This window comes from Strigops habroptila, chromosome 8 (assembly GCF_004027225.2).
Source record: "Strigops habroptila isolate Jane chromosome 8, bStrHab1.2.pri, whole genome shotgun sequence".
Lineage (NCBI taxonomy): Eukaryota > Metazoa > Chordata > Aves > Psittaciformes > Psittacidae > Strigops > Strigops habroptila.
Window position 1 is genome coordinate 51,402,990 of NC_044284.2, and position 8,802 is coordinate 51,411,791.

General features: G+C 54.5%; 1 protein-coding gene across 21 annotated transcripts in view; it reads left to right on the forward strand.

Moving 5' to 3' along the window:
* Positions 1-5,511, forward strand: part of PTPRF (protein tyrosine phosphatase receptor type F) — a 391,730-nt gene extending 386,219 nt beyond the window's left edge. For 20 of the 21 annotated variants that reach the window (XM_030493851.2, XM_030493857.2, XM_030493854.2 and 17 more), the window contains 5 exons: positions 1,906-2,032; positions 2,240-2,365; positions 2,970-3,124; positions 3,535-3,670; positions 3,810-5,506. In XM_030493851.2, coding sequence (XP_030349711.1) covers positions 1,906-2,032; positions 2,240-2,365; positions 2,970-3,124; positions 3,535-3,670; positions 3,810-3,878 — 613 coding nt within the window. In that variant the 3' untranslated portion in view covers positions 3,879-5,506. Of the gene's footprint in view, positions 1-1,905; positions 2,033-2,239; positions 2,366-2,969; positions 3,125-3,534; positions 3,671-3,809 lie in introns of all 21 variants that reach the window. The other variant, XM_030493849.1, reaches the window with a different exon arrangement.
* Positions 5,512-8,802: the final 3,291 nt, after the last annotated feature.

Genomic DNA, 8,802 nt, shown 5'->3' on the forward strand with positions numbered 1-8,802 from the left:
CATGGAGGGAAGAGTGGGTACGGGGCAAAAGGGGAGCAACCTTGGGAGCATCCCAACGTGGCAAAACTGCAATGAGCCAGGGTGGGACAGAGTAATGGGGAAGGAGGAAGGGGCTGGAGGAAAGCTGTCACAGAGCAGCCTCTGCTCCCCGCAGCCTGTGTGGCTCTGAGCCGTCCAGCACTGCGGCATTACTGTGGCTGCCTGCCCTCACGCCTGCCCTGGCAGCCCTGTGTGTGACAGGCGGGCTGCAGCCGCTGTGTCCTGGCTCCAAAGCCATGGGCTAAGAGCGATGCTGGTTTTGCTGCTTGCTGGTGCTCCAGAGGGAGTGCTGCCAGCACGGCAGGTGGTACCATTTCATGTGCTACCTACCCCATCCCTGAAGAGCGCCGTTATCTCTTCACGTACTTTCCTTTGAACCAAGCAATCTTCTTAGTATTATCTAAAGAGATCAGTTGGCCCAAGGTCACATCACTGAATCTGTATCTTTTCTACCTCTTTCGTTTCATTCTGCACCCCCACTCCCTGCTTTTTATGGTGTCTTATAAATCCACCTGGAAGCAGCCCCTCTCTTCATCCTGCACGTTACAGCTGTCCTGCAGCACGTTCATTAATTTTTAGCAGCCGTGGAGAGATGCAGCGCTGGAGGGATGGGAGTGCTGGACGGGAGGATGCTGCCCCTCATCCCGCGGGCTCCGGCGCCTCGCTGTGGTGAAGCGAGACCATGTCATAGAATCATAGATTGGTTTGGGTTGGAAGGGATCTTAAAGCTCATCCAGTTCCAACCTCCTGCCACAGGCAGGGACACCTTCCACTGGACCAGCTTGCTCAAAGCTCCATCCAGCCTGGCCCTGAACACTGCCAGGGATGGGGCAGCAACAGCTTCTCTGGGCACCCTGTGCCAGTGTCTCACCACCCTCCTAGTGAAGAATTTTTTCCTAATGTCCAATCTAAATCTCCCCTCTTTCAGGTTAAAGCCATTCCCCCTTGTCCTATCACTACAATCCCGTGTGAAATGTCTCTCTCCAGATTTCTTGTTGGCCCCTTTATGTATTGGAGGACTGTTACAAGGTCTCTCCTGAGCCTTCTCTTTTCCAGGCTGAACAAGCCCAGTTCTCTCAGCCTGTCTCTGCTGCCTGTGTGGCACCAGACCCGTCATGTCTCTCACAGGCAGCACCAGCATGCCAGGCTGGGCACTCAGCAAGCCAAAGAACCAACACAGCAGAGCTGTCCCTTCTCAGAGGCCAAAGCACTAAGGGTGATTTCTTCAGGATGGGGCCAGTGGCAGGTCAAGCTCTGCCTTCACACGGGACATTCTGGGAGATGCTCTGGTTCACAGTGGAACTGAGGACAAATTTTGAAGCTCCAGAAAAGCTGGCAAAACTGTTTTAATGGTTTCCACACTGCAGGAATTACTTCCAGTAATTAGCTGGTGTGCAGGATCCAAGTGACAGGATGCAGTTGCTCTGTGTCTTTCAATGCAATGGGAGGGACAGGGGGTGCTGAAGAGCATAAAAGTGCAGGAACCCAGGGGTGCTGCTGGGATCGTCGCCAGGCACAGCCTCTCCTTCCAGCCTGGATGGGTGCTGGCAGCCCACTTGTGAGGGCCTGGGTGCCGATAAGGCTCTCAGTGCAGCAACGCTGGGGACAAACAGCAGCAAGAGGCTGGGCTGTCAGCCCAACAAGGATGAGGAGCCTTTCTGGATCCTGCAGCTGGTGGTGCTCGCTGCATTTGTAAGGAGAGGACATGTGCTGGGTAGGCTCATCTCTCCCCCAGAGTCCATGGCTAGTCCAAGACCTTCCTCCTGCAGCTGTATTGTCAGCCCTGCTCCCTGCTGCACAAGGCTCCTGCTTCCAGCCCCCCAGCCCCTGGGAGAGCTGGTCTGAGCAGCGCTGTGTTTGTTGCAGGCAGCAGAAGGCCTACATCGCCACACAAGGACCACTGGCTGAGACCACAGAGGATTTCTGGCGGATGCTCTGGGAGCACAACTCCACCATCGTGGTGATGTTGACAAAGCTGCGCGAGATGGGCCGGGTACGAATCCTGCTGGGGGGAGAAGGGGGCTGCGTGCTGCTGTCTGTGGGCACCTCAGCTCACCCCAGTCTGTCCCCAGCACCAGCCTCCCACTGGCGTGTCCTGTGCCTGACCCTGTGGCCCCACAGCCGCAAGTGCTCCCAGGGGGTGGGAGGGAGGAGCAGCAACTTGTCGGTCCTAATGTCTTACCATGCTCCTCATCCACAGGAGAAGTGCCACCAGTACTGGCCCGCGGAGCGCTCTGCCCGGTACCAGTACTTCGTGGTGGACCCCATGGCAGAGTACAACATGCCACAGTACATCCTCCGGGAGTTCAAGGTGACGGATGCCAGGGTGAGTGCAACTGCTGGCGCCCCGGCTCCTCTGCCCCACCTCTGTCCTGCCCAGGCCAGCAAAGGGAGCGTGCAGCAGCTCCTGTAGGAACCAGAAAGCAAGGTGCTGCCTTGCACTGCAAGCAGAAGGGGCTGCTGCCCCCCACCACAAGCTCCTTCCTTGCCAGCTGTGTCAGCCCTGGTGAGCAGCTCAGAGATCCCTACCAGCACCAGGCCCGGCCTTGCCTGTGTTGTACACTTGGGCAAGCATTTAACACAGGCTCCCCTGCACCTGGAGTCTGTGTGCAGCATCCGACTGGGTGCAGGACCCCTGTGTGGCAGTAAATGTGGTCCTAGGGTGGAGCTGGGCTCCAAACAGGACCGGGCACTGACCCAACAGGGGCCCAAAGCCCTGAGCTCGGCTCAGACACCCTGGGGTGAACATGGGAGAGCAGAGGCAGCCCCCAACTCTCAGCAGAAGATCTGCCTGGGCTCACCCATGGCCTGTGCACCCTCTCGCCTGGCCTGGGGCAGGGGGTCTGAGAGCAGGTCAGCAGCACCAGTGCTGAGGGGAGCGAGATCAGCCCTTCACCCCTGGTTGACATGTAACACCCCTATCCCCACAGGACGGCCAGTCACGGACCATTCGCCAGTTCCAGTTCACAGACTGGCCTGAGCAGGGAGTGCCAAAGACAGGAGAGGGCTTCATCGACTTCATTGGGCAGGTGCACAAGACCAAGGAGCAGTTTGGTCAGGACGGGCCCATCACAGTGCACTGCAGGTGAGTGGGGACAGATCAGCCCTCAGAGATGTCCCCTACCTCGCTGACCCTGGCAGCTGCCGGCTGCACTGCACTTGGTGCCTCTCCTGCACACCACTGGCAAGAGGCAGGCAGGGGACAAGGAGGCAGCAACATCCATGGGTGCCACTGGCCATTTGCAGCTCTTTGCAAGGCTCCTTGGGCAGGGCAGGGTGCTACAGCAGCTTGGCCCAGAGGCAAGGCAGAATTGGTGGGCCCCACAGGGCTCAGGGGGCACCTCTGGCTGGCAGTGTCCCTGTGGGCTCTCCTAGTCCCATTGAGCAGATCCCTGTGCTCCATGAGCTGGGGCCACTTGCAGTGCTCCGAGGAGCTCTGTAGAGCCTCGCTGGGGTGGCGGGTCTCTAACGGCACCTCTTGCTCCCTCTGCGCAGCGCTGGAGTGGGGCGCACAGGCGTGTTCATCACGCTCAGCATCGTGCTGGAGAGGATGCGCTACGAGGGGGTGGTGGACATGTTCCAGACGGTGAAGACCTTGCGGACGCAGCGGCCAGCCATGGTGCAGACAGAGGTGAGTGAGTGCCATCCTCCCTGGGGGGGTGGGAGATCTGTAGGAGATGAGAGGGGAGCCAATGCCTCTGGATGTTGAACCTGCTGCCCACTGTCCTTGTTGGTCCCAGTTCTCACGTTTCCCCCCTTGCTCCTTGCAGGACCAGTACCAGCTGTGCTACAGAGCGGCACTGGAGTATCTCGGCAGCTTCGACCACTATGCAACGTAACTAGTGCTTTCCTCCAGTCGCGGTGGGGATGTCTAGGAGTGGAGATGGGTCCCTCTGAGCCAGAGCTGCCCATTCCTCAGTCCTTCTGTACAGATGGAGGTGCTGCCCAGGCAGCAGACCTCCACACCAACCAGTTTTGACCACGGCATTTAGGAACTTCGCCCCAGCGCCAAACGAGGGAATCCGACTCCAAAAGCATTTCCAGTCTCTGGCTGAATTTCTGCTCATGTGCATCTCTCGCCCTCTCTCACGCCGACTGCATTTCACAGCGAGGCTTTAGGTGGGTGGAATGGGGTCTTTTTTTTAAACATGTAAAATAGTTACTAGTGGTTTTTATAATCTCCTCTCTCTTTATTTTTTATTGTTTGCAAGTCTTAATGTTTTGCCCAGGCAGAACTGGACCCGCCAAACCTTTGGGAGTTGGGCTTTTGGGGTTTTGGTATTTTTATTTCCTTTTGCTTTTACATTTTTTACTGCCCTGTGTTTATTTCAACCCAGTCACTGCTGGTTCTGCCCATTTTAGTGCAGCTTCCTTGGTAATTCGCAGCAGCTGGCTTGTGGTTCCTGCCCGGCTCCATTCCCCATAGGCTGCTTTTTAATCCTCTGTAGAATATTAAATTTCATGGAACTGGACCTAAGCTACCAATTATTTTTTTAGCCTTTCCCCTCCCCCCCATTATTTCCTGAGTAGGTTTGGGTTTGGGAGGGCATCTGGGGTCACCAGAGAAGCGGTCCCCTTCGTCAGCTGGCACCCGTTCAGTCCTATTCCGATGCGTGTTAAACCAATCCAGTGACCGTGTGTATTGGCAGATCCCGATATGACGTGAGTTGTCGTCGCCTTGTTTGTGAGAGACCCGAAATCCCGGTCTCTGGGCTTCGGAGTCTCTTTTTGTGTGTCTCACTGGGAAGGGGGCAGGAGAAGCGAGTGGGTCCCACACTTCCCCGGGAAGGGGCTGGAAAGAGCGAGACACGGCCCTTTTTGTTTATCCCACGGTTCCGTGCGTGCAAGCGCCATTCTGTCACCTCTCACCAGTGACGTGCATCAAGAGCATTTTCAAATCAAGGAGCACAAGCCCAGCCACCGCCAGAGCAGAGCCGGGCCGGCTCTCTTTGGAAAGCAGGGTACTGCAGGGAAGGGGAGGGGAGTACATATGGCTTCAGAGGTTGGGTCTATCTATAATTTCTGCTATCCTGCAAATGTTAAAAGTCACTAGAATATTGTACTTTCCGCTACTTCAGGACGTTCTAATGAACCAATGTGGCAAGACTACTGGACTTAATTTAATGGTACTATATATTAATACTCCTTATTATATCACGCTTGCACTAAAGACAGGGAGTGAGCAGCCCTCTTTCGAGTGCATTGAGTTATGAATAAAGGTGGTGGAAGGGTATCTAATTGTATTATCACATGTATTCCGAATGTTAAGAAATCCAAGCTACGTTGAAATCAGCAATCCAGGGTTGGTAACGTTGGAGGACACATTCATTTTTACCTTGTGGATGCATAGTGCTGTAGGGGTCACTGTTGTATACAGTCTGTTTTCTATTTGTTAATAAAAAAAAAAAAAATCTACAGCATCATTGCATAATTCTTGATGTTAATAAATTTGAATAATTGGGTTTCATACAAGCTGGCTTTGCTGTCTGTTTCTTCAGCAGTTAGCAGAGGCCATAGAGTCCCTCAGCGATGGGCATCCTCCTCAGCCTGTTGCCACAGAAGTCCTTTCCCATGGGCACATCCCAGCCGTGAGTGCCCCACACTTTCTGCAGGGACCCTGTGCTGGCAGGGAGCTTGGAGACCCCCTGTGACAACCCCCTTTGTGCATGTGTGTGCCACCTCCTGCCCGACTGCAGCCGTACCTGGATGCACTGAGAGTGCCTGGCACCTCTGAGAACGGCTCCTGCCAAGCCTGTCTTTGCAGCCATGGTCCTCTCTGGGTCCCCTCCTCTTTCCCAAGGATGGATTATTCCCTGCATGAGGAAGCCAGTAGCCACTTTGCCCAGGCCATGCAGCGCACAAGCTGTCCCAGTGTTGGCTGGAGTCTGAGACGCCCTCCCTGCCTGCTTTGGTGCCAGTTACTACTCCTCAGAGGACCCCAGGATGTAGCAGGACGCAGCCCTGGAGTGATGCTCAGCACTGCTGGAAGCATGTTTACCTGCACCCCCTTCCTTGCCAGTGTGCCAGCTGCAGGACCAGGCTGGGCTCTGCTTGTGGGTTTGCAGGAGAGCTCACTTGTGTATGCAAAGTTACTGCTCAGCAGTAAAACCATTGCCTGCCTCTTTCTTGCAGAGCAGCACCCGAGTGCGTTCAGGTGTGAAACCCCTGCCCAGGTTGTGCCCACCCCATGGACAGGCAAGCCCCAGCCCTGCCTGCAAACCCCCGGTCTGGGCCGGCTTCTAGAGAGCAGCGCCTGCCAACACCACCAGCGTGCAAGGGGCACCCTGCAATGTGCAGGGTGCTGTGGCCTGTCCATCCTTCCTGAGGAAGCCAAACCTGCCCTGCCAGCATGTGCACAATGGGTGTGAGCATGTGGCAGACGGGCTGTTCGACTTCTGCCCAGCGTGGCTGTGGGCCCCTTCCTACTGACTCCTCGCTGACTTTGCTGGAGCGCAGCCACACGTAGCGTTTCCTGCCAGGCCAGACCAGCACCTGAGCTGATGCCAGATGCAAAACGATGTTTCCCCCTCACCTGGCTGGTTCCTACCTCAGTGCTGTGCCCCTGGGGTGACCTGCAGGGCTACAGATCCAAGGGCAAAGCAAGCTCCTGCCCTTGTGAGGCAGCACACATGTGCAGGTGTGTGCACATGCATGTGCTTTGCTTTGCATCGCTGCCAGGGCCCAGGGTGGCAGAGCCAAGCCAGCACCTGCACGTACATGGGTGCGTGTGGGGAGGAAGGACGCCGTGCCTGCCATCGCGCTGTAGGAAACCAGCCAGCGAGCACTGCGATGCTTTCCCTGTGCCGCTGAACCTCAACTGGTGACAGTGCTTCTGCCACATGGATGTGCCACTCACTGAGCACTCACCAGGCACTGCCACAGCATGAACCCCTAGTCTGCGTGTGGCTTTGAATGTGGCAATTTACTTTCACCAAAACAGCAGTTGCCAGCACAGTTGTACGTGTGCACAAGCACACGTGCATGTACCTTCTTTCTTGTCCAAGAATGCCTGGGACTTCCCTCCATCTGATGTCTTGTTCTTCGCCCACATCCTTTATAACTGACCCAGGGAAGATGTGAGGGAACAAACACTGCCAATTCACTGCCTCTGCAGGCTCTGCCGCATGTGTACAGCACAGAGCGGCCTTTTTGGTTGGTCAGTGACCTTGCCTATGGGCCAAGTGAAAATGGCAAGAGGCAGGGAGAGAAAGAACATGCATCTCAGCGTGGGTCGCACTGGGAATAACATGACGGAGGCCAGCCCTCTGCAGCAAGGCTATTGTTGGATAGACACCATGTAGGTACTTACTTTGTGGAGTGAAGCCACACAGGTGAAGCCCTGTCCTGGCCTCACAGGGCCAAGAAAGGTTCAGCACACAGAGAGGGCCAGGAGGCTCCCAAAGCGTGAGGAGGTGTCACCCTGGCAAGGGGTCACCAGAGGACAGCCAGGTCAGAGGCAAGGGTGTTGCTGGTGAGGGCAGTCCCACTCCCCAGTCAGCTCACACAGAGCCAACATTGCTCCGAAGGGGATAGAGTCACAGTGGCTTAAAAGTACTTATACATTTAACATGCTTCCCTCTATCTCTGCATATCTCACAAAATAAAAGGGGAACAAAAAAGCCTAACCACATTCAGTGACAAACAGGGGCGCTAACCCAGACTGCCCTCGGAGCCAGCACTATGGCTCATGCCATGCTCCAGTGCAGTGCCTGCTCCACGCTCAGCCCTCTGCAGCCAGAAAGGACTTATCCCAGCTGGCGTTTTTTTGCCCCATCTTCTTTGATATCAGTTCGAGATTCCTCCCTCCCTCTGGTACCAGCCTGGCCTCACAGTGCCACACTGTGCTCCAGGTCAGAAGGGAATGGTCCCGAGCACCATTTGGCCTCTTTCCAATCTCTCTGACAGACCAACCATACTCGCACTGAGCAATGGAGCTGGGTAGTTACTGCTGGCTTTTTATTTCCTAGTGAAATTTTTCCATTCCCTAATTGTACCAGGTAGCCTTAACGCAGCCTGGGATAAGCAGCTTTGCAAAGGGCGCAGTTTGGCAGGTGGAACAGCAGCTAAATGGCAGCTAGTCAAAGGTGAATTCCTGGGCACTGAGGTGCTCTTCTGCTCTGTTTCCATATATTTAATCCATTCCATTGACACCTGCACCAAGAGAGCTGCCTGGGCTTGGGTTGCCTCCTAGTGATGCTAAATGATAGGATTATAGAATGGTTTGGGTTGGAAGGGACCTTTAAAGATCCTCCAGCCCAAATAACATCCTGCCCAAGCACTTGCCCTTTGGGATTCCATTACCTTAAATTTTGTTTTTCAATGGAAAAATAGTTGTTAAGGAAAAGAAATAGCCGCACCACTGAGCAAATCTGAGCTTACACTGCACAGCAGCTTGGCAGCTCCTTCCCCCACAGTCCTGGTATTTCTTGGTCTCAGCAACATTTGCCATTTAATTTGTAAAGTTTCCCAGTTAAGAGTGACTTTTTTTTTTTTTTCCTTTTTTTTGCCTGTTCTGACCTGGTTCATTTCTGAGAGCAGGGAAAATTCTGATCTCTCTAATTAAAAGCTCATTGTTGCCCTTTTGCTGGTTTTAATAAGTAATCTCAGTCCACAGTAACAATTATATGTTCAGCAAGCTTTCCTCTCTATGTATTTCTGCTCATGGCAACATTTTATCGCTCGTCATCATAAAAAGACTGGCTCGTGTCCCATGATATTTGGAAGTTGGTCTTTTTTGACTAATGGGTAGCAAGTGCAGCTGGA